Source organism: Diaphorina citri, unplaced genomic scaffold (assembly GCF_000475195.1).
Source record: "Diaphorina citri unplaced genomic scaffold, Diaci psyllid genome assembly version 1.1 scaffold286, whole genome shotgun sequence".
NCBI classification, from domain to species: domain Eukaryota; kingdom Metazoa; phylum Arthropoda; class Insecta; order Hemiptera; family Psyllidae; genus Diaphorina; species Diaphorina citri.
In genome coordinates this window covers 18,329-44,225 of record NW_007377722.1, presented here as the reverse complement: position 1 = coordinate 44,225, position 25,897 = coordinate 18,329, and the positions used below count along the sequence as shown (strand labels likewise).

The window sequence follows — 25,897 nt, the reverse complement described above, 5'->3', positions numbered from 1 at the left end:
GTAATCTGACATTTCATTGACAGAAATCTAAACGTGAGGTATGGAACGTGCTCTTTTTTTTACGGAATACAAAACACGTTTTGAGGTCCCTAGAGCCTAAATCCAAAATTTCAGCCATTGGTCCGTGTGTGTGTCTGTGTGTCCGTGTGTCTGTAAACAAAATATCTCGAGAACGGTAAGAGCTAGAGACTTGAAATTTGGTATGTAGATGTCAAATGTGACAAGGATGCGACACAAAACGTTTGGTTGAGATGGTTGCTGCGCTTGGCGGTATTTTGACCGCTTTTGGACAGATTTCGACCGTTTTTTGGCGGTTTTCAGCTATAGCGACAAAACGGTTAGAGATATTGTAAAAGTTAAGGTAAATAAGCATCAATCAATAGGATAAGGAAAGTCGTGTGATGTTCACACCAGATTTTTGAAATAAATATACCTAGTTAAATATAAACAAGCTGGGCCCGTCCCTCCGGGAATTATTTAGCCCGTAGTTTATTCGATCAGTACCTATGTACCTACCTAATTTGTTTAATATTCAGTTTATTATTATTCTTGATTTGATTTTTTGATTTTACTTTCATGTAATGATTTAAAATCAAGACTGGAGCCCGTTCTCCCTTTATTCCCAATATAATGTTTAAGTCACCCATCCATTTATTGGCCTTGCTCGACGTAGCTTAACATAGGTGACGCTAACATCGGTCTTAAATGATCGACTGAAGTGTTATCTAAAACTTTCTCTCTTTGAGTTCATAGGTCGTCGCGACAAATTTCAAGATCAGAGCTTATTTGTGTGAGAAAATGTGAAAAAAATCCCGCAAAAACCAGTTTTTTTTGGTTTTTTGGCTTTATGGTTTTCTGGACAAAATTTGCACCACCATTTTCGTGATCCTGGTAAAAAGACCTTTAATTTGATATATAGGTCGACCAGGTTTGGATAAGTCCTTCTATGGGGACAGACTGACAGACAGACTGACAGAGTGACAGACTAGACCACGGACAGAAGACACCGAAGCGAATACAATAGTCCGTCCACTATACCTTTTATTATTAGTAATAATAAAGGAAGGACGGACTAAAAAGGGAAGAACGGAAACATAAATGAGAGTTTAGGTGTAAGTTTTCAAGATAAGTCAGTAGTAAAAAGTAGGCACAAAAAAGAAAGTAAGTACATACGATCGTAAGAAAAGTAATCCTGATATCTCCACGCATAATTGTTTTGTTGCACATTGCATAGAAGAACTCAAGTAGAAAAGTAAAAGCTACTTGAGCTGTTCTTCTTTTCAAGATGAATCTTCACAAAGTCACGTCAGAATCTATCAATGTGCACATTGCATAGTCAAATAGTTACACGGCGTTCATACAAAATGTTATGTTTCTTTCTAAGTTCCTATATTATAGATGGGATTTTCCAATAAAAAATTAAAAATTTTAACTTTTCCAATATGTCGGTATGTACTAAGTTTACCTAAACTAGCAACTTGCCTACATTTTTGTACCTTTTACGCTCGCCTATTTAGCTTAGAGGGTAGAGCGCATGCCCTGTAAGAGCTAGGTCACGGGTTCGATTCCCGCAGGGTGCGCATTTTTTCCTAAAAAGATGGGGTTCGATCTCGAAATCTTTATCCTCTTTTCGTTTTCCGTACGGTATGACCTCAGCAGTTACGGTATGACCTCAGCAGTTACGGTATGACCTCAGCAGTTACGGTATGACCTCAGCAGTTACAGAGAGCTTCCTCTATCAAACCTCTAGAAAAAATTATACTTTCTGCTACTTTCTGTTCATAGCAAGGAAGCCCTGGCAGCTTATGTTCATACCGTGTTCAAAATATACAATTTGTGTTTATTTTATAGTTCACTGAACATAATGAGGACAAAATCAAGCTCCTTTCATACATCTTCATTACAAGTCCGTCTCTCTCTCTCTCCCTCCCTCCCTTCCTCTCTCTCTCCCTCTCCCTCCCTCTCCCTCCCTTCCTCTCTCTCTCCCTCTCTCTCCCTCCCTTCCTCTCTCTCTCCCTCCCTCTCTCTCTCCCTCTCTTCCCTTTCTACCTCTCTCTCTACCCCGGGTTTCAGTCAACTCAAATTTGCAAATTCAGCTCAGCAGACTATTTTCATCATTATGTGAGATGTAATTTAATATTATCCTGGTAGTTTTTACAGATGCGAGCACCCGAAAGGAAGTGCTTCGAACATGAATTCATATTCAGTAGATAATGTACATAGGTAATGGCTTTTCATGCAGACTTGTTGCCTTTAGAGAGAAAAATAACGAGCTACTTGTAGCTTGTAGCTCATTATTATTTTTTGTAGCTGTAAATAAATTCTGATTTCTGAGTGAAAAAAGGGGGATTGAGGGAAAAAAAAGATCATGATAGAAAGAATGCCATGAACCTGAGCTGTTTCCTCCTCAGTCGAGACAAACTTTAGCCATCATGCTAAAGTCTAAAGTTTTAGACGAGGAGGATTCACCTCTAAGTACATTGGGCTTGTGATGAATTCATTAAAGAAAATTACAAAAAAACTACCTTATTTAGGTTAGGTTTTGGCTTTATGGTTTTCTGGACAAAATTTGCACCACCATTTTCGTGTTCCTGGTAAAAAAAAAACCTTTAATTTGATATATAGGTCGACCAGGTTTGGATAAGTCCTTCTATGGGAACAGACAGAGTGACAGACAGACAGACAACACCGAAGCGAATACAATAGTCTGTCCACTATACCTTTTATTATTACTATTGTAATAATAAAGAAAGGAAGGACTAAAAAGTACCTTATTTAGGTTAAATTGGACTTACCTCGTTTAAGTAGACCCATATCCGGATGGCGTAGGATGGTAAGTTGAGACAGATGAATACTGAGGAGACGATGAGAAGCATTTTGGTGACCTTGGTTTGAGAGGAGGGGCCCCCAGAGTTACGTCTCGAAGATTGAAACATTTTCTGAAAACGATAATAAATATTTCATAAATATATTTCATATTTATAACTGTTACTGTTATAAATAAATATTTCATATTTATAACAGTTTCTTTTATTTATTTTTTTCTTTAAACACTGTGCCGTCCATCATTTGTCATGTTGGTAAAGTAACGCTATAAATAGAAAAAGAAGAAGAAAAAATGTAATGAATTTGATGAAAATAGAAAACAGAATTTGAGATTGTCTCTTTTTACTTTTTTAATAAGTAAAAATAATAATAATAATTTCCGAGTTCTACACAACGAATTCCACACACCAAACAAACAAGAGTTTAATTTAAAACAAAAATACGAAAAAGATGAAAACTAAATGGGGTTTTCATCTTTTTCGTATTTTTAGTTAAATCGTCTTCGTACTTTGCATTAAAGAAAATGACTTTTCAAATTTGAAATATTATTATGTGGACTTTCAAATTCCAGACTATTCTAATTGGTTTTTTCTTTGGAAAATTTCACAACCTTTCCTTCACATGACTGAGCAATTTTCAATATTTGAAGGTAAACGACAGTGAAATTTCGTTACAAGTAACAACCCAATGCCTTTATAACCTTTTCTTACGAAGAAGAACCAAAGAAAAGAAGAAGACGAAATGATACAAGAAGCAGAACGATAAAAAGAACGGGAAGAAAAAAGAAAAAGAACAGACAATCTCAATTTATGTTTTCACCCCAGTTTTTTTGTTCGCTTGTCTGGGTTTTCCCAGAAAATTTCAATACCATTTCAGGCCAAAAACACCGTAAAAATAGTGTCTCACTTCTCAGAGCGACTTGTCACTTCAAGGACGTTTCAATTTATTTATGTCCTTTGTCTCCTGGGGGTGTCGCCTATCAAATTTTCACAATGACATCTTCAGATTTCTTTTTTATTCTTACACCTTGTCCTTTCTTTTTACATCTTGTCCTTTTTGTCTCTTTGTACTTGTCCTCATACAATATCATATTGAAAGAGATACATTTTTCGTTTGAAAGGAGAGGAAGAAGAAGAAGAAGGAGGAGGAAAGAGGAGAAGATGAAGTAGGAGACGGACAAGAAGACGAAGAAGAATAAAAGGAGGTGGAAGAGATGAAGAAGGAAAGGAAAAAGAAGAGGAGACGAAGATGAGAAAGGAAAGAAGAGGAGGAATGGGTATATATTTGAATAGAAAATGTTGAAAGGAAAGATTAGTGTTTGAGTGTTGAATGAATGAAAATAAATTCGATTAAATTATAAGCATTAGGTAGGGTAAGCATAAGCATTAGGTAGTGTAAGCATAAGCATTAGGTAGTGTAAGCATAAGCATTAGGTAGTGTAAGCATAAGCATTAGGTAGTGTAAGCATAAGCATTAGGTAGTGTAAGCATAAGCATTAGGTAGTGTAAGCATAAGCATTAGGTAGTGTAAGCATAAGCATTAGGTAGTGTAAGCATAAGCATTAGGTAGTGTAAGCATAAGCATTAGGTAGTGTAAGCATAAGCATCAGATATAGGATTAGGATATGTTTTTTTTTTTTTTTTTTTTTACTTTCTATCAGATTGTGTGTAGGTATTTCTATCAGATTGTAACCTATGGGTACAATGTAATGAGAAAGTTTAGTATGTATTGGAATTGGTTCAAATTTTCAAAATCGGGAAATGGCAGAGAAAATGTTCTGCAATTCTGCACTTAATATACTTAGATATGGTACCTATACCTATTGCCCAATCTTATCACAGAGAGTTTTCAATTAATCCAGAGTTTTAGCCAGCCTAGTTAGCTTAGTTGGTAGTGCGTCTACCTTGTAAGCGCTAGGCCGCGGGGCGGATTTTATCCTGATGGGATAATGTTCGTTCTCAGAACATACATAAAAAAAAACATAAAAAAAACGAACAGCAGTTTAGAATTCTCATTGAAAAAAAAGGCAGGAAATGTCGTTCGTGTCTCAGTCGCATTAACAAAGTCTCATCACGTACTGAGCATTAAGCATTGCTATTACTGCCAAGATGACTGTCGGATAACTTCAAATAGGAAAAAGTGAAAATGAAGAAACAAATGACTGCCCATCCATCATAAAAGGAGGTGGAAGAGATGAAGAAGGAAAGGAAAAAGAAGAGGAGACGAAGATGAGAAAGGAAAGAAGAGGAGGAATGGGTATATATTTGAATAGAAAATGTTGAAAGGAAAGATTAGTGTTTGAGTGTTGAATGAATGAAAATAAATTCGATTAAATTATAAATTCCCTACCCCTCCAGTTCCTGTGACATCTGCTTTGTAGATAGCAAGGATAAGCATTAGGTAGTGTAAGCATAAGCATAAGCATTAGGTTGTGTAAGCATAAGCATTAGGTAGTGTAAGCATAAGCATTAGGTAGTGTAAGCATAAGCATTAGGTTGTGTAAGCATAAGCATCAGATATAGGATTAGGATGTGATTTTTTTTTTTTTTTACTTTCTATCAGATTGTGTGTAGGTAACCTATGGGTACAATGTAATAAGAAAGTTTAGTATGTATTGGAATTGGTTCAAATTTTCAAAATCGGGAAATGGCAGAGAAAATGTTCTGCAATTCTGCACTTAATATACTTAGATATGGTACCTATACCTAAACTTAGATATGGTAATCCCCTTCGTTAGATATGGTACCTACCTTGCCCAATCTTATCACAGTGAGTTTTCAATTAATCCAGAGTTTTAGCCAGCCTATTCAATTCAATTCAATTTATTTTTATTGTACATAATATAACATTAAAAATACAACATTTCAATGAATACAATTGTACGACGTCAGTTAGAAAAGAAAAGAAAAAGAAGGAGAAAAAATAAAATGTAGCATGTGGCCCGCATATACATCATGGAAGTCAAAACAGAAATGGGTATAAATATCGGTTTTAGAGTCTCCTGATTCCAAAAAAAAGTGGTTTTTATTTCACGGCCTGTCTTGATAGGGACGTATGATTTTTTTTTTTTTTAAGATGAGTGAAAATACAACATTTCAATGAATACAATTGTACAACGTCAGTTAGAAAAGAAAAGAAAAAGAAGGAGAAAAAAAAAATAATAAAATAATATCTAAAATTAACCTAACTTTAGTGGTGTTTAAAAAGATAATAAAACTGGTAAAAAGACCTTTAATTTGATATATAGGTCGACCAGGTTTGGATAAGTCCTTCTATGGGAACAGACAGAGTGACAGACGACACCAAAGCAAATACAATAGTCCGTCCCTTATACCTTTTTATTACTATTGTAATAATAAAGGAAGGACTAAAAACTACCTTATTTAGGTTAAACTTGGACTTACCTCGTTTAAGTAGACCCATATCCGGATGGCGTAGGATGGTAAGTTGAGACAGATGAATACTGAGGAGACGATGAGAAGCATTTTGGTGACCTTGGTTTGAGAGGAGGGGCCCCCAGAGTTACGTCTCGAAGATTGAAACATTTTCTGAAAACGATAATAAATATTTCATAAATATATTTCATATTTATAACTGTTACTGTTATAAATAAATATTTCATATTTATAACAGTTTCTTTTATTTATTTTTTTCTTTAAACACTGTGCCGTCCATCATTTGTCATGTTGGTAAAGTAACGCTATAAATAGAAAAAGAAGAAGAAAAAATGTAATGAATTTGATGAAAATAGAAAACAGAATTTGAGATTGTCTCTTTTTACTTTTTTAATAAGTAAAAATAATAATAATAATTTCCGAGTTCTACACAACGAATTCCACACACCAAACAAACAAGAGTTTAATTTAAAACAAAAATACGAAAAAGATGAAAACTAAATGGGGTTTTCATCTTTTTCGTATTTTTAGTTAAATCGTCTTCGTACTTTGCATTAAAGAAAATGACTTTTCAAATTTGAAATATTATTATGTGGACTTTCAAATTCCAGACTATTCTAATTGGTTTTTTCTTTGGAAAATTTCACAACCTTTCCTTCACATGACTGAGCAATTTTCAATATTTGAAGGTAAACGACAGTGAAATTTCGTTACAAGTAACAACCCAATGCCTTTATAACCTTTTCTTACGAAGAAGAACCAAAGAAAAGAAGAAGACGAAATGATACAAGAAGCAGAACGATAAAAAGAACGGGAAGAAAAAAGAAAAAGAACAGACAATCTCAATTTATGTTTTCACCCCAGTTTTTTTGTTCGCTTGTCTGGGTTTTCCCAGAAAATTTCAATACCATTTCAGGCCAAAAACACCGTAAAAATAGTGTCTCACTTCTCAGAGCGACTTGTCACTTCAAGGACGTTTCAATTTATTTATGTCCTTTGTCTCCTGGGGGTGTCGCCTATCAAATTTTCACAATGACATCTTCAGATTTCTTTTTTATTCTTACACCTTGTCCTTTCTTTTTACATCTTGTCCTTTTTGTCTCTTTGTACTTGTCCTCATACAATATCATATTGAAAGAGATACATTTTTCGTTTGAAAGGAGAGGAAGAAGAAGAAGGAGGAGAAGACGAAGTAGGAGACGGACAAGAAGACGAAGAAGAATAAAAGGAGGTGGAAGAGATGAAGAAGGAAAGGAAAAAGAAGAGGAGACGAAGATGAGAAAGGAAAGAAGAGGAGGAATGGGTATATTTGAATAGAAAATGTTGAAAGGAAAGAGAAGTGTTTGAGTGTTGAATGAATGAAAATAAATTCGATTAAATTATAAGCATTAGGTAGGGTAAGCATGTTTAGACGGCAGTACTGCTATATGGAACTTTTTACTCTCTGTGCTGCATGCAGTGAACAAAAAATACAATATTTCATCAAAACTACACGCTGCGCTGGATGGTTTATACAAGGTGATTGAAAAACTTGCTCAAGAAAATAATAATAAGAAAAACAGGTGATGAAAAAATAAATAAATAAAAAATAACCGGCGCCAATGACACCCTGGTTTGCCTAAAATGGGGGAGGACAGGTGTATTTTCCTCTCGGAAAACTTTCGGAAAGGAAACCGGTTCCATTTTGGAAACTGAAATATCGCCTGCACTAAACCATAGGAAATCCAAGATGGCGTGCCATCTGAATTGGTTCCATTTCTGAAAGTTTCGCGAAAGGAAAATGCAACTTATAGGTATAATATAAAAAATAAATTATAAAATTTCCTACCGTTTAAACTCGGGGTTGGGACTTCTGTGCCATCCTGTATACTAAATTCACTATTATTACTATTCTCTTGTTTTGTGTTTTCGCTTCAAATATACTTTTTTTCCAGCAAATATAGCACTTTCTCAATTATTACTAAACTCGATGGCTTTCGGGGGCATAATAGTTTTTGTAAACTTTTTTCGCATTAGTTTTACGAAAAACTTTGTGCCTTTGTTATAACGAGAAATAAAAGGGCACGTTGCTTAGCTATTTTTCCATTTGTAGATACTATCCTACTGTTTTACCTACTGATAAAAGAATAGGTACACAATAGAATGGAGCTTTATGCAAAAAGAAGGCTGAAACAATGACTATTTTGCAATTAGACTAATACGAAGCCTATCTTATCTCGTTTAGTAGGTCTATCTAATCTATGTATCTTAGCGCTTAGTTCTTTTTACCCCTCGAAAAAGTGTATTTTACCCCTCGGGGGGTAAATACCCCCAGGTTGGGAACCAATGATGTAATCGATTAAACAGTATAGGAGGCTTACTTTATCTGTTTCATTTCCAATGACAATTCTTCTCGGTGTACATTAATACATTCCAGAAAGTTAGACATTGTTTGATTCAGAATGGCTTTACTATAAATCAGATACTCGTGTGTACATTCCACTCTTATCTATGCCTGATAGATAATCTACTAATAGACTCTTATCGTCTTGTGGTATTTATTTTTTCCTCCTTTTTCTTCTGCCTGACCTTGTCAACTGTGGTTTCATCTCAGACTGTTGCCTACAAAAATTCTATCGCCATCCAAGATACCGACTAAGTGTACACGTAAATACCTCGTGAATCTGAAGTTTAAATGAAGTCAGTCGGCGTAGTAAAACTATTACTCAAAAGTATGTATGGGACAAATTTCCATGTGGAGAGATGACCAGTTCTCCAGTTAAAATTTAAATGAAAGTAAAACTATTACTCAAAAGTATGTATGGGACAAATTTCCATGTGGAGAGATGACCAGTTCTCCAGTTAAAATTTAAATGAAACATATATGTGTATAAAAAATACAAGTTCGGCCATGCCTTTTCCACAAGTTTGGCCATGCCTCGGGATGAACTAGCGGGATTCCGGAGCGAAGCGACGGAATTCATATGTGTATAAAAAAAGCCAAGTATTCCTAGAGCAGCTCACCTGTGTGTTATGGCTGGTGAAATTGTTCCTCACACTGCTCTGATGATGATGGTTCATACTACCGCCACCAGGGGCGACTATCTTGTTGTTATTGTTGATCATGGAGCGACGTATACGCGCTACACGCCACACGGTGCGTGATATTAGCGTGTTGAGAACCACTATGAGTGTAAATGGGACTATGAGGGTGAGCACGAAGTCGACATGGTTGAGAAGCGATGCCAGCTCGGTCCGAAAGTACAATTTCAAGATCCGGTCTAGCGAATGAGAGCCTTGTTAGGCCAGCCACTCACTTTGAGGTAGACCTGATTAGGTGTTCGTGTCAGGTCTACCTGATAGTGACTGGCTAGCCTTACTCGTATGTTTCCTTTTTCGAAGCGATTTCATCAATTTTCTGAACCACTAATTAAGGGTATTAAGGGATTGATACAATTTGAAATAGCTTTAATAACACCCTGTATTATCTAGTCACTGCAGACTCTCAAGCAGTAGTATGATAGTATATAATGGCATTATTTTCTTTCCTATGATTGCAGGTAAGGCATTGAAAATTAGAATCTCCACCCTCTCTCTAGAGAATCTGCATCAGTTGTAAGTAAAAACCTGATTGTTATTTTTATTTTCTTCCTGTAAGCATTTTCAATTTAAGCAAATGCTGACGTCACACGTTTTGCTTGCATACGTATTATGAAACAAAATAATAGAAATGAAAAATCTAGTGTCAGGTTCAGACGTAATATCGTGCTGCGTAAAATGTGAGAAATATTAACAGTTAAAAAAAAAAAAAAAAAAAAAAAAATCTGATATTCAAAATCTTCAATAGCCGTCCCCTGAAGGAATTTTGCCGATGATATAGGTAATAAGAATGTTATGTCTAGCACTCCGTCCTGCCAAGTAATACATTAGTTTCCTTGTAAGTATAAAGAAAGTAAAAAAGTGGATTCCCAGCGGTAGAACTCACCCAACACCCGACTGTATTACAGCAAAGTTAAAACAAAGCTTCTAAATACATTCTACACAATACAAAGCTCCTAAATACATATAAACAGATGTGTGCCAAACCAAAAGTTTTGCCCCGAAAATAATATTCCTTGCATGTATGTTTGTTTGAGGGGAGGTAAAAGGCTAGAGAAAGAGGAGAGGGGAAAGGGTGGATAAGTTCTCCTCTCTGCCTCTGGAAGAGGAGGAGGAGGAGGAGGAGGGGGGACAAACAGGATAGGAGTGACAAGGGCATCAAAGTTTTAATCCCATTTTTCCTTCCTCTTCTCCTTTGCTTCCCTCTTCTTTTCCTTCCTCTCTATTGTTTCCCCCTTCTACTTCCCCTCTCTCCCTCTCTTTCCTCTTCTTTTCCTTTCTCTCTATTATTCCCCTCCCTTTTCCTCTCTCTCTCTTCTTCCGCCTTGCCTGTATTCTTTTCCCTCCCTCTTGTCCTTCCGTTCTCTCTTCCTCTTCCCTTTCTTGTCTACCACTCCTCCTTCCCTCTTCCCTTTTTTTCTCCTTCCCCTCCCCTCCTCTCCGTTCTTCCTCTTCTCTCATCTACCCCTTCTCCTACCTTACCTCCCCTTCTCCATTTTTCTCCATCCCCTTTCTCTCTTCTCTCTCTCCTTCTTCTACCCTTCTCCTTCTTCTACCTTCCTCCTCTCTTTCTGACCACAGGTGGAACAACTTTTTTTCGATAAAACAACACAGAAACAAACTGGAGGTGGGGTAGAACAAAAGTTTTGTAAAGTTCATGAGAGAGAAAAAATCTGCGAGTGACATTAAATAATATTGCACTCACATTAAATAAATGCTGCACTCACACTGAACAAGATGGTGGGGGGGGGGGCTCCTATTTGTGATTAATAGAAATATGGAAAATAGTTCGGAAGAAAATTTGCGAAGTTTTTCTCTTGTTTTATAAGTTCGAACGCGTAATGGAAATGCAATTAGGAGGAAAATTATTTTCATAAAAGCAGTTTCGAGTTTTTCTTTATTAATTTTATCGTTAATAATGGATAGGTAGTATGCGTTCTTGGAACACCTGAGTCAAGCAATGTCGAGATAAAAAAAAAAATCACCCGACTTTCGGTAGGTGTTTAGGGTAAATTAAATTAACAGCAAGTTAGTATTACGGTAGTAGGTAACTCCGAATTTTGTAAAATGTTCTCAAGAAAGTAATTTGGCATCTCCACCAATTCGTCATCTGTTGACATTGCATACTCAAATAGTTACAAGGCGCTCACACAAATTGAGCCTCACAACAATGAAAGGCCAGCTTTTTCTTAAGCACTCAAAAACTCAAAACGTTGTAAGTAAATATCCTTTTTGCTATCATTTCATTTTTCTTCTCCATCACTTTCTTATTAGAAAACTTTTTTCTCTCTTACCCACCTTAGAGATATATTGGTTAGCACAGTGGATTCTGGATCTGGAGATTGGTGGTTTAAGTCCATGTCAAGTCATGAAACTTATTGAGATGTACTAAGTGAGGACTGACACTTGTGACAAGTATTGAAGTATCCTTAACACAATTTTTCCTTTTTTCTCTCTTACCTGTTTTGGATATCACAATACAGCCTTCCAATGCACAACCCCCTTTCTGTCTGACTGAGGGAGCAAACCGGAGATAGTTGAATTTCTCGTAGTATGACACCGAATCTTTCTTCTCTGTCATCAAGCTTAGCTGGGAATGGGAGGGGGGTAGAGGGGGGAGTAAGATTGGAAGGGGCGGATGGGAGGTAGGCGAACTTTGTCATTATGTTTAGACGGAAAGTTTCCTATATGGAACTTTTTACTCTCTGTGCTGCATGCAGTGAACAAAAAATACAATATTTCATCAAAACTACACGCTGCGCTGGATGGTTTATACAAGGTGATTGAAAAACTTGCTCAAGAAAATAATAATAAGAAAAACAGGTGATGAAAAAATAAATAAATAAAAAATAACCGGCGCCAATGACACCCTGGTTTGCCTAAAATGGGGGAGGACAGGTGTATTTTCCTCTCGGAAAACTTTCGGAAAGGAAACCGGTTCCATTTTGGAAACTGAAATATCGCCTGCACTAAACCATAGGAAATCCAAGATGGCGTGCCATCTGAATTGGTTCCATTTCTGAAAGTTTCGCGAAAGGAAAATGCAACTTATAGGTATAATATAAAAAATAAATTATAAAATTTCCTACCGTTTAAACTCGGGGTTGGGACTTCTGTGCCATCCTGTATACTAAATTCACTATTATTACTATTCTCTTGTTTTGTGTTTTCGCTTCAAATATACTTTTTTTCCAGCAAATATAGCACTTTCTCAATTATTACTAAACTCGATGGCTTTCGGGGGCATAATAGTTTTTGTAAACTTTTTTCGCATTAGTTTTACGAAAAACTTTGTGCCTTTGTTATAACGAGAAATAAAAGGGCACGTTGCTTAGCTATTTTTCCATTTGTACATACTATCCTACTGTTTTACCTACTGATAAAAGAATAGGTACACAATAGAAATAATAGAATGGAGCTTTATGTAAAAAGAAGGCTCAGACAATGAATATTTTGCAATTAGACTAATACGAAGCCTATCTTATCTCGTTTAGTGGGCCTATCTAATCTATGTAATCCAAGGACGTTTCAATTTATTTATGTCCTTTGTCTCCTGGGGGTGTCGCCTATCAAATTTTCACAATGACATCTTCAGATTTCTTTTTTTATTCTTACACCTTGTTCTTTCTTTTTACATCTTTTCCTTTTTGTCTTCTTGTACTTGTCCTTATAATATCATATTGAAAGAGATACATTTTTCGTTTGAAAGGAGAGGAAGAAGAAGAAGAAGGAGGAGGAAAGAGGAGAAGATGAAGTAGGAGCTCTTCTCCATTTTTCTCCTTCCCCTCCCCTCCTCTCCGCTCTTCCTCTTCTCTCATCTACCCCTTCTCCTACCTTACCCATAGAAATAGCTATAGATAGGGAAAGAACAAGTACATATTGAAATTGTACCCAGTTGGTCAGTAGGTTTATTTTTTAAAAATTTATTCATTAAATTTAGAGTGTTCCACCGCCGTTTTTATTTCGTAGCAATGGAACAACTGCTACATTAGACGCTTGTGGCCTGTGTCGTAGGATACCCATCCCGTAGTATGCCTCTCATCAGATGGGCGAGAAGAGACACACCCATTTAGGTGCTGGGTCAACACCAGAAAGTAACCCGTTGAAATATTTGCAATCGAAAAACGATTACAAATTTTTGTCGATGTTGGGATTCGAACCCGGGACCTTCTGCATGGCAAGCAAGCGCGTTACCACTGGACCAACCGTGCCCCCTTAAGTAATGACCTATAATTTTATTATTATAGTTATGATAATTAAAACGCAAGATGACCTGAAATATGAATGAAAACAGGACCGTGTTGTTGAAAATTTTGAATGGTGGAATCCCCTTTTTTCAAGAGATTTGATATAGAGGGAACTGTACAACGGAGGTCTGTTCGCTTATCGTCCCCGGAAACGAAGAGAGAAAGACGCCAGTCTTTCCAAGAACGAACTGTTACACATTGGACTGTAGCCAAATAGACTCATCGTGTATACGGGCCTTTATTTGGCCCCGAATTCATTTGGACTTGGCACATTGGACTGTATTCTTTCCTTTGATTCCAGAACTATAAATCCTCCGATGTTACAGACCCCTCTATCAAACCTTTTAAAGTGGCGCGAACGACCTACTGTTTGTTTAGTGTTAAAGCGTCCGACTTAAGGGATCCTAAAGGGAAAAAAAGAAAAAAAAAAATCCTTGGGGGAATGAAGAAGTCAATGTCAAACTGTAATATTCCAAATCGAGCCTTTCATTTCGCCCGGCCCGGGAGGGGAAACTCATTTCTCGTCTGGTTTGGCGATAATTTTCGAGTTGAGTTCTTTTCAATGGGCTATCCGACCGGATTATGGGATTATAAATGGGAATTCACCATTATAAATGGAACTCTGGGATGTGCTGATTTGCCTACTGGCCGGGATTAAGCACTTATTTCGCGCACCAGTGCTGACGTAATCGGGATTTGGGATAGTTGGTGGCCAAATTGAATGGCGGTAATCCTTAATGAGCTATAAGCGCGGTAAGCGGTCGAGTGACATTAAATAATATTGCACTCACATTAAATAAATGCTGCACTCACACTGAACAAGATGGTGGGGGGGGGGGATACTATTTGGAATTAATAGAAATATGAAAATAGTTCGGAAGAAAATTTGCGAAGTTTTTCCTCTTGTTTTTATAAGTTCGAACGCGTAATGGGAAATGCAATTAGGAGGAAAATTAATTTTCAATAAAAGCAGTTTCGAGTTTTTTCTATTAATTTTATCGTTAATAATGGATAGGTAGTATGCGTTCTTGGAACACCTGAGTCAAGCAACTTCAATGTCGAGATAAAAAAAAAAAAAATCACCCGACTTTCGGTAGGTGTTTAGGGTAAAAATTAAATAACAGCAAGTTAGTATTACGGTAGTAGGTAACTCCGAATTTTGTAAAATGTTCTCAAGAAAGTAATTTTGGCATCTCCACCAATTCGTCATCTGTTGCACATTGCATACTCAAATAGGTACAAGGCGCTCACACAAATTGAGCCTCACAACAATGAAAGCCAGCTGTTCTGGCACTCAAATCTCAATCGAGCACTGAAGTTAAGCAACGGCGAGCATGGTAACATATAGTGGGCGGCACCAAAGTTTCGATGAAAAATCTGCAAGTGCATGACGCTCGATTGCACAGGAAAAGCTCGGGGGTGAGAAAATGTGAGGATGGAAAAGTAGGAAAATTGTTTGGGAAAAAAGAAAGTTTAGCTAATTACAGATGGTATTCTTCATCCATCTATTGAAAACATCAAAGAAACATTCATACAGTATGTTGTGATAGTGAAACCAACAAGACATTACTCATAGTGAAACCAACAATACATTACTCGTATTATCTCTCTTTCAAATGACAATGTTTCAAATTTTCGTCGAATTTATTTCACTCGATAAATCTCGTTTTCTTTACGTAATACGATAATAGAAAGTCGTGCGATATTCAGACATGATCTTTTTTTTTATATAATTCGAACAATTCTATTGGGATTGGACACATTACTCGCTTATTATCGGATAATATAAAAATAATAAAGCGCCTAATTGAATTTTAAAAAATCCCTTTCCTAAACACCCTGTACATGTAATTATAGTTATTATTGTTATTAATTTTATTTGTTGATTAGGGTCGAGGGATTTCAGTTAAATAAAATGTCACATGTGCTCGTGGGACAAGTAACCCAATTTGAAAAATTTCGTAAAATTTTCCCCTCTTCAATTCGAGATCAAAATTCAAACAACTTCTTTTTTGTTTGTTAATCCGTGAACGATATTTCTCCTTCTTTCTCTCTCTCGATCTCTCTCTCTCTCTCTCTCTCTCTTTCTCTTTATCTCTTCTCTCTTTCTCTCCCCCTCCCTCTTTTCTCTTTCAAAAATGTGATCCCTTTTCTACTTTTCGGAGTTATGTCACTTTTTCTTTTTCCACCTGGAAAAAAAAAGAATCAATTTTCGGTTGTGTACTTGTGTCACTTTTCACAAGGCAGCGCGATCTGCTACATATCCCGATTTTCCGAAATTATCTGGCAATGTTTTGCTAAATCCTCTCGAATTTCGTGTAATTTGTATTCATTATAACTTGAACTACGGACTATGTATTGGGGGGAATTATTGGAACTAATTTCCTAACTAACTAAAAACTATGAAATATTTATGCTAATTTCTTTGTAGTGCTCTGGACCAGGGTTATGGTGCACATTGTACGTAATAATTTAAAACTAGATAGAAAACACTTGATATTCAATGAAACAAGGTAGTCTTTATTGTAGTTGAAAGCACATCCACAAGGTGGGAAAATAAGAAAACTACTGGAAAATTGTCTAGGCGACATGAGGGAAAAACTTTCTGATCTCCATTTTGGAAAAGTTCTGACCGTAAACCACAAAAATCGATTAATTTACATATCGATACATCGAAACTGTTAAGTCCTGTTTGGACGGTACTGAAAATCCGCTACAGGCTTTATGGTTTTCTGGACAAAATGTACACCACCATTTTCGTGTTCCTGGTAAAAAGACCTTTAATTTGATATATAGGTCGACCAGGTTTGGATAAGTCCTTCTATGGGGACAGACTGACAGACCGACAGACACCGAAGCCAATACAATAGTCCGTCCACTATACCTTTTATTATTAGTAATAATAAAGGAAGGACGGACTAAAAAACAAGGATTTTTGGATTCTTGTTAGTTTGGAGGGTAGCATGTTAACCAACTAGGTTGATCAATGTGATTTCTCAATATTTAGCCTTAAGATACCATGCTGGTAACATGGTATAACTTGACTGATCTCAGGTACCATAAGCTTTGTACAAAACAATACAACTAGGTTGGCTTTCTCCTATCCTGTCTTCCTCCTCTCTTCGATTTCGGGACGATAAGACCTTAGCAGTTACAGTTCCCTCTGTCAAACCTCTTGAAAAAAAAACATAAAGCCAATATAAATTGTGTGTAGCTAGAGGTATAATTTAAAGTAAAATACGTATACAGAATGTTACTAAAAGCCAAAACAAAGAGTACACAGGTTGTTACTTACTGTCTGGTGTCGTGGCTGAGCTGAGGGCCGGATATGAAGAGGTAGGGGCTATTTTTTTTTTTTTTTTTTTTTTTCAAATTAAACTGATCGCAAGGGCAAGCTTATGCCTAGACCTTTGACAAATGGAGTGTGCCTGAAGGGCATGTGATGTGTTCCAATCCACTCGACCTCTGTGGCTGAGTGATTAAAATCACTGTGATGGTGGATTTCACCAACCTTTTTTTTAGCCCCCAACGGCCTGTTAGCTTGACAGCCCTGTTAAACCTACACAAATCAAATGGAACTGAACAGGCCATTAGCTTAATAGGCCTTCTAAGGACTGAAAAAAATATTGGTGAAATCCACTCTGAATGTCAAAAATTCAAAAGCAGTCCCAAGGTAGTTGGAAAAATCAAAGATTGACAAAAATAAATAAAAACGTGTAAAACAAATAATAATTTTCAAATTTTCGCTCGATATTTTGCTTTCAATCGAGTCGAAGTGAATGTTCTCTTGATATCTGATCTAGAAACGTCAATTCTTTTACTCGGATTTCGCGAACGATTCTTCTTTCTTTCGGACAGCGTTATGTATTTGTCCACCATCTCATGTCATTCTGCAGTACAACAGGTGACAGAACAAAAGAAGAAGCGCTCAATTTATCTTCTCTTTTATCTCGACTTGAGTGACAAGAGATGGAAGCAAAAGAAGACAAGCAGAAGAGAAGAATTGAGAGAGCAGAGGGAATGAAAGAAGAAGAGAAATAAGAAAAGGAAAGAGGGGTAAGAGGAGAAAAAAAGGAAGAAGGAGCAGAAGGAAGAAGAAGAGGAAGATGAGAAAAAGGAATAGAAAAAAAAAAACAATATACCTAGGTACCTATTTTAGAGGGAGTACTGGAGTAGGTATAAGAGAAGAAGTGTGTCTGGCTAGGGTACTTTAAACAGGGAGGATACCACCCTGAAATTTCCTTGCTAAAGAAATAGCAAAGGTTGAGTGCGAAGAGCTTCCACTCGTAATGAACGAACTGTTTAGGATAAACTTCTTTCCAAGAACGAACTGTTTAGGATAAACTTCTTTCCAAGAACGAACTGTTTAGGATAAACTTGGCCCGGGGAATACGTACTATATAGGATGTTTCTAAAAGCTAAATCAAAACATCCTGATGAGCCAGCCTAGTTAGCTTAGTTGGTAGTGCGTCTGCCTTGTAAGCGCTAGGCCGCGGGTTCGATTCCCGCCCGGGGCGGATTTTATCCTGATGGGATAATGTTCGTTCTCGGAACGGCTGGCTTTCTCCTATCCTGTCTTCCTTCTCTCCTCGATTTCGGGACGATAATCATGACATGAAGTCAGAATGCACAGTGTATGGCGGTTTCATCAGTTCTCAGGTCTCAGTTTTCAGTGAGCTTGAGCAAAGACAGCAAAAGCAAATCATCACCAGGAGGATCCATGGTAAACTGATAACTGATGAAATCTTCATGCAGTGTGTGTGCTCATCAGGCTTCATGCCAGAAATGACAGGTCGGACTTGACAGTTCAAAACTGACAGGCGACCTGATAGTGTATGGCCGGCCTAAGGAGATTAAATTTATGAACATAAAAATAAAAAACCATTCATTGGTAGTATCTCAGTCGTTCGTGATGTTGTGATTATAGTTGCATTTTGAGACTTCCTTCCTATATCTTCGATAAAATATAGCTAGAAAATTAGGAAATTGATAGCTTTTCGTTTGACATTCTTGACAAATTCAGGTCGACTTTGGATTTTACAAATATCAAGAATAATGTCAGACAGATGAGACTTTATCGTCAAAGTGGAGGAGGACAAGAATAAAGAGGAGGAGGAGGAGGAAGAGGAGGAGAAGAAAGAAGTGGAGGAGTCGGGAGAAAAAAAGTAGAAAGAGAAGAAAAAAAAGGAAGGGAGAAAAATAACGAAAAAGAAGATGGAGGAGAAAGAGGAGTATAAAAAGGAGTATAAAAAGGATAGGTAAACAGAGAAGTAATGAATAGGCGGAGAGAGAGGTGAGGAAAAGAAGGAGAAGAAGCAGAAGGAGGCGTAAATAATTTGCTGTCGCAAGATTTTAATTAAACTCAGTAGGTTTTCTTCTTCTCCTACCTATTCTCTTTCTTTACTTCTCTCCTTTTTTATTGCTCAAGACAAACACGCCAGACGATTCCTGCTCTTAGACTAAACTTTCCTCGCCTATTGTATTATCTTCTACTAATCTTCTCTCGCCTATTATCTTCTAATCTTCTCTCTCATCTTCACTTTTCTTCTTATTATCTCCTTTGTGTTTTAGACTGGAACCATTCTCCTTTTAGTTCCCTTATTTCGACAGGAGCCCTAGATTCGTATGTATTTGGTCTTTTGTACCTACCTATTGTTTTTTTTTTCTTTTTTTTTTTTCATAAAGACATAAAGCCTCGAGTCTTACTGGTTTCAAGTGTCAGAATTCTCACGTAAGCTCTTCCACCTAACCAATATTTTTCTTGGGACTTGGCACATTGGACTGTAGCCAAATAGACTCATCGTTTATACGGGCCTTTATTTGGCCCCGAATTCATTTGGACTTGGCACATTGTGGCCCTGGACCTGGGACAATGGACTGTAGCCAAATAGACTCGTGTGTAGGAACCCTTTACATGCTATCACTTAAATTTCAGCACACATATGGAAAGTTTCCTGCCCCGGCATGATGGTATGAATATTGTGTGTTGAAACAATACTCAGAAACACAGAAAGCAACTTACATGCAACATTCTGATGTTGTAAATGCTGCTGTGCATTGCACGTGGCGTGAAATAGAAAGGAGAAAGGGATTAGAGAGAAATGGGAGACGATTAAAAAAAGAAGACGAAAAAAATCTCAAAGGGATTTTTTGCAAAAAATACTAATGCAAAAGATAAAAATGCTAAAAATCCCATTAAAATATAAAATAAATAGATGCCTTGAACTCATTTATTTCTGTTAAAGGAGTCGATTCTAGTGACTTTTTTTAAACTAAAGCGATACACATGTGATCTTAATAAACTTTTCATCGTACGAATACACATTTGATCGTAGGTACAATGAATTTATGAATACCTACCTCTGAAGTGGTGACATTTGACATGAATGATGAACTAGCATTAACACTAGTACCCATGTGCTGACGAAAAAAAAAAAAAAAAAAAAAAAAAAAAAAAAAAAACAACAACAACACCGGTTTACTGACATGTATATTCACGTCACGTGTAACCATTTTAGAACAGACCGTCAGAGGAATGAAAATGCAAACTGCCCCCAATTTCCACTTTTCGCTGATTTTTCGAGAAACCCAGTCCTGGGTGAGACTTTAGTGACACCCTGTATATGCATAACATGCTATGTACTGTACATATATTGTTTTGTGTATTATGAATGTTTATATTGGCAGTAACATGGTCCAATAGCTTGGGGCACACTGATGTGTGCACAAAGATGATAGCTCTGCAGCTCTGCTGTCTAAATTTCTAAATATCTACTAAACTTTAACAAATTTGCGTGTGGCAGTGTAGGTATGTACTACATATGTAAGTGTATCTGTATCATGGGAAGGAGCTTATTTGTCCAGTAATTTTAGACAATTTTAGTAGCAAAGGTTTCTCTTCGCCAAAAGCTTTGGAATGTGACCCTGAATCATGGTTCAAAAGTCCTCTAAAATCCCCTGTACGCTTGACCGCTTTTTCCGCCAGATAGTACTTTTTTAGTTTTGCTAAAATTTGGTATCACAAAGGAACCATTACATTCTGCCTCGGTGGTGGTGTAGTGGTTAAGAAGCTCGCCTGGTTAACAGGAGGGCGCGGGTTCAATTCCAGTAGGGGGTTTTCTTCGTTTTAGTCTCAATATTTTTTTTAATTTTTATAGTTTTTTCTGAGATAATAAAAAAAAAATCATGAGAATCACCAATTGGTTCGTTTGGGCCCAAAGGTGCCCTTTTTTATCCGGCGAGTTTTACAGTTCACTGGACTAGTTTAATTGAAAACAACATTAATTTTACAACCGAAACAAGGGATGATGTAAGAACAGAAATACAAAGATATAGAACTATGTATGTATTAAGTTTAGAAAGAGTACTCTTCATTCTCCCTTCCCTCCTCTCTCTTTTCACAGTATGTTGCTTTTAAAAACAAATTTAATATGAAAAACTTAGTTCTAGAAGAACAAAAAGGATTTTTTTCCCTCTTTCTTTCTGAACTTTTTTTCTTTTTCAACTACAATTATTTGAACTCTCTGCGGGTGATGGTTCTACCGATAAGAAGACCATGGAGCTTATCTGCAACACTTAGCGCACTCGTACATCGTATAGCACATATACCTACCTACTCTGAATCTTCTGGAAATTCCAATGCAGAAGAATGTACAAGACTTGGGTAATTTACCATGTACATAAATATGTTCTGTAGTTAGACTGTGGAATTGTCTTCATAGGGATATGAGGAATTCACAAAGTCTGGGAACATTCAAGACCTCCCGGCCTGAAAAATCAGTGGCTGGGTGTAAGAGCTCCTTTAGGAGAATCCGCATTTACTCAGGTGTCGATGTGGGTAGGGCTGAACTCAACGAAATTTCTTCTCACACATTTATGTTCATCGGGGGAGCTCCGAGTTCCGTCCCGAGGGTCAAATCCGATTAGCGTCTCTCCGACTGGGTTTTGCGGCCAGAACTGGTGTCCCTCCATGTCAAACATGGTTGCCAAATTTAATTATAATCGGACAAATCGTACAAACTGTTCGAAAGGTATGGTGAGACAAAAAGACAAACAGACTGAAGAACTTTGTTAAAACTTGAAACTTATTTCCTTCGTTGAAATATTTAGGATTCATGCTTTACGGTCCCTATTACACGGTCCCCTGAGTTGAAATTTATTGACGGGGTTTCATTGCAAAAAGGACCTAATCCTGCAGAGGCCTTTTTAGAGTAAAACGGCTTTTCTAATGTGGAATTTTGTCAAAAATTCGTTTAAAGAAGAATCATTTTGATTTCTCCAATTCTCCATTATTCATCAGGAAACATATTATTATCATTATTTTATCCCTATCACACTTTTTCGATGGAAAATCTAGAAATTGAATACCTACTTTAAAGACTTTCTACTCAAACCCCAAATTTTGTCCTCAGGGTCTTCTTCATTAAAGCTCTTCAATTAATTGAACATAGTTTTGAACACTCGAGAGGGAGGTTTTTGGAAAGTGAGAGAGATTTATTAACTTTCAATATCTTTAATGGGTAACTCCAAAGTTTCTATCTAACTTTTACCTCTCTTGAATATTTATAAAGTGGAATGCACACCAAAGCTACAAAAGCGGGATGCACCATGCACATCGATTTTAGTCGCCTAGAGACCAAGTCTGAAATCACTAGTTAGGGCCGGCCATACACTATCAGAATCACCTACAAATTTTCATCAGTATTTGTTTTTTTTTTTTTTTTTTCAAATTAAACTGATCCCAAGGGCAAGGTTATGCCTAGACCTTTGACAAATGGAGTGTGCCTGAAGGCATGTGATGTGTTCCAATCCACTCGACCTCTGTGGACGAGTGATTAAAATAACTGATGGTGGATTTCACCAACCTTCTTTTTTTAGCCCCCAACGGCCTGTTAGCTTGACAGCCCCGTTAAGCCTACACAAATCAAATGGAACTGAACAGACCATTAGCTTAACAGGCCTTCTAAGGACTGAAAAAATATTGGTGAAATCCACCCTGAATGTCAAAAATGCAAAAGCGGTCCCAAGATAGTTGGAAAAATCAAAGATTGACAAAAATAAACAAATCTATACATAGGTAGACATTTGTCACAGAACTATACAATCTATACATAGGTATTTTGAAGAAAAAGAAGATTTTGCTTTCAATCGAGTTGAAGTGAATGTTCTCTTGATATCTGATCTAGAAACGTCAATTCTTTTACTCGGATTTCGCGAACGATTCTTCTTTCTTTCGGACAGCGTTATGTATTTATTTGTCCGCCATCTCATGTCATTCTGCAGTACAACAGGTGACAGAACAGAAGAAGAGCTCAATTTATCTTCTCTTTTATCTCGACTTGAGTGACAAGAGATGGAAGCAAAAGAAGACAAGCAGAAGAGAAGAATTCAGAGAGCAGAGGGAATGAAAGAAGAAGAGAAATAAGAAAAGGAAAGAGGGGTAAGAGGAGAAAAAAACGAAGAAGGAGCAGAAGGAAGAAGAGGAGGAAGATGAGAAAGAGGAATAGAAAAAAAAAAAAAAACAATATAGGTACCTATTTTAGAGGGAGTAGGTATAAGAGAAGAAGTGTGTGTGGCTGGGGGATTCTTAACAGGAAAGATACCGCCCTGAAATTTCCTTGCTAAAGAAATAGCAAAGGTTGAGTGCGAAGAGCTTCCACTCGTAAATTTTTTGTAGCCGAAAGCAAATGTCAGCCCAAAGCAATCACCTTAGTTAGGGCTGATTGAGAGGCTGTCGAAAAACGCCGACCCCGTCTGAACACGTGAAAAGGCGAAGAAGAAGAAGAATAAGAATAAGAGGAGAAGAAGAAATAGAAGTGGTAGGAGAAGCATTTTTTTAATTTTACGTGACAGGATTATAAACGGAGTGCTCTTCCTCTCAACTATAAATCTCACATCATATGGTGGACATGTTTTATGGTGGTTAATCTTGTAATCTCTCCACTTTCCTGACCTCCATGTCTGCCCCTTCCACTTTATGAGTGATGCTACACGCAACATGTTGTGATGGGATTTTTTAACCTCCCTGGGAAAGATTTTCATTCCCCCCCCTCCTCCCTCCTAATGGTATACACATGTTGTGGTTGATACCTATTTATACCAACCTCAGTGGTGTAGTGGTTAGGGCGGTGGACTCTGGATCTGGAGGTTGGTGGTTCGAGTCCAGATCAAGTCATGATATTTAAATAATACGTAAGGGAAATTGGTTCGTTTGGACCCATAGGTGCACTTATTCTCTGTTAAGTTTTTACAGAATTTACAGTTCTCTGGACTAGTTTCATTTAAAACAACTTTCATTTTACAACCGAAACAAGAGATGATGTAAGAACAGAAATACAAAGATATAGAACTATGTATGTATTAAGTTTAGAAAGAGTACTCTTCATTCTCGTGTGTACTGTGTGAAGTAAGCTGGGGGTGTGTATTCTTTGAGGTAGGTAAGCTAACGGTATCTTTGCGTGGGAGAAGCTGTTACCTATTAGGTGTGTAATAGTGATGGCCTTTGGTGTATAGTGATGGTGTAATAGTGATTGTGCCTTTCCGAAATTCCGACATTTTGTTTGTATTCTTTTCCTCCAAAGTCGAAGAAAAACAAAATCATTGCCTGTACATTTTTTTGTTGCTCAAAATAAACCCTTTTGTTTCGCCCGTCAGTCAAAAAATAAAAAATATAATAGTAATTAATGCGTGGGAGTAGCTTTTCCTTTCTAAAGCGCCCTCAGCAAAATCGCCAACAAAAGCAGCACCCCTAGAGTACCCCTGCTCAGTCGCCACTGGCAATGTTGTAATGTTGTGGGCAGTAGAGTAAACATACGAAGCCCTTACTATAGGAAAGCTGAATGAGGATTTCTATGAAATTAAGGTTTTATCCTTTAAGCACTAGACCAGAACTTGAAGGCGTTAGGTAACCACTTGACTTCGAACTTATCCGAATGAGGGGGCAGCTGTTGCATTTCTTCATCGTTTTCTTTTTCTTCCTCCTCCTTTCCGCATTTTTCTTCTTCTTCTTCTTTTTCTTCTTCGTCTTCGTCTTCCGCCTCCTCTTCCTCCTGCTCCTCCTTCTCTCTACTTCTTCTTTCGTTATTTTCCTGTTCTCATTTTTCTGCCTCCTCTTTTTCATTTCTAATTCTTTTTCCTCTTCTTCTTCTTCTTCTTCTTCTTCTTCTTCCTCTTCTTCTTCATTCTTCCTCCCCCTTTTCTTTCGTCTTCTCTTTAAACTGAAGAAACGAATTCATTGCGTAGGTAGGTCCCATATTACACTGATGGAAGTTCCACTAAGTACCATTTCCTCGCAACAATGCAGTTCCCATCTAAGTAGGTCTCTATCCCTCCTCTCTCTTTTCACAGTATGTTGCTTTTAAAAACAAATTTAATATGAAAAACTTAGTTCTAGAAGAACAAAAAGGATTTTTTTTTCCTCTTTCTTTTTGAACTTTTTTCTCTTTTTCAACTACAATTATTTGAACTCTGTGCGGGTAATGGTTCTACCGATAAGAAGACCATGGGGCTTATCTGCAACACTTAGCGCACTCGTACATCGTATAGCACATATACCTACTCTGAATCTTCTGGAAATTCCAATGCAGAAGAATGTACAAGACTTGGGTAATTTACCATGTACATAAATATGTAATATGTTCTGTAGTTAGACTGTAGAATTGTCCTCATAGGGATATGCTCTCTCTCTCTCGAACTTTTTTCTCTTTTTCAACTACAATTATTTGAACTCTCTGCGGGCAATGGTTCTACCGATAAGAAGACCATGGAGCTTATCTGCAACACTTAGCGCACTCGTACATCGTATAGCACATACCTACTCTGAATCTTCTGGAAATTCCAATGCAGAAGAATGTACAAGACTTGGGCAATTTACCATGTACATAAATATGTAAATTATGTTCTGGAGTATCTGGAGTTAGACTGTGGAATTGTCTTCATAGGGATATGAGGAATTCACAAAGTCTGTGGGAGCATTCAAGACCTCACACAAGGGCTCACACAAGACGAAAAATATGACACGCGTGTCCCGTACGGGACATTTTGAAAAGTGCCCAAAATACGGGACGTCCCGGGAAATACGGGACGTCTGGCAACCCTACACTACCACCATGAAAATTGTCAAAGGAAAACACGACTCTACTTAACAAGCCCGTTCATCCCTACCATCAGTCCTGTCCCTAATCAACGACCCAATTAACATTGACTCAACCTTGTCCTACCTGAAAGCCATAGGCCTTTACACCAAGATCTAACCCGAAAGGGATCGGCGCGAACGACACGCAAGTGTTAAAGCGCCTAATGGAAAAAAAACCTAGTTATCTTCGAGTAGGGTTTCCAGACGTCCGGGTTTTT

At 37.2% G+C, this 25,897-nt stretch overlaps 1 protein-coding gene across 1 annotated transcript in view; it reads right to left on the bottom strand.

Annotated features, from left to right (window-relative positions):
• The window catches only part of LOC103507082, a gene marked incomplete at its 5' end in the record, with an annotated part of 76,920 nt that overhangs the window by 38,827 nt on the left and 12,196 nt on the right, over window positions 1-25,897 (bottom strand). The window contains 4 exon segments of the mRNA XM_026822038.1: window positions 2,796-2,939; window positions 6,246-6,374; window positions 9,225-9,481; window positions 11,760-11,889. Coding sequence (XP_026677839.1) covers window positions 2,796-2,939; window positions 6,246-6,374; window positions 9,225-9,481; window positions 11,760-11,889 — 660 coding nt within the window.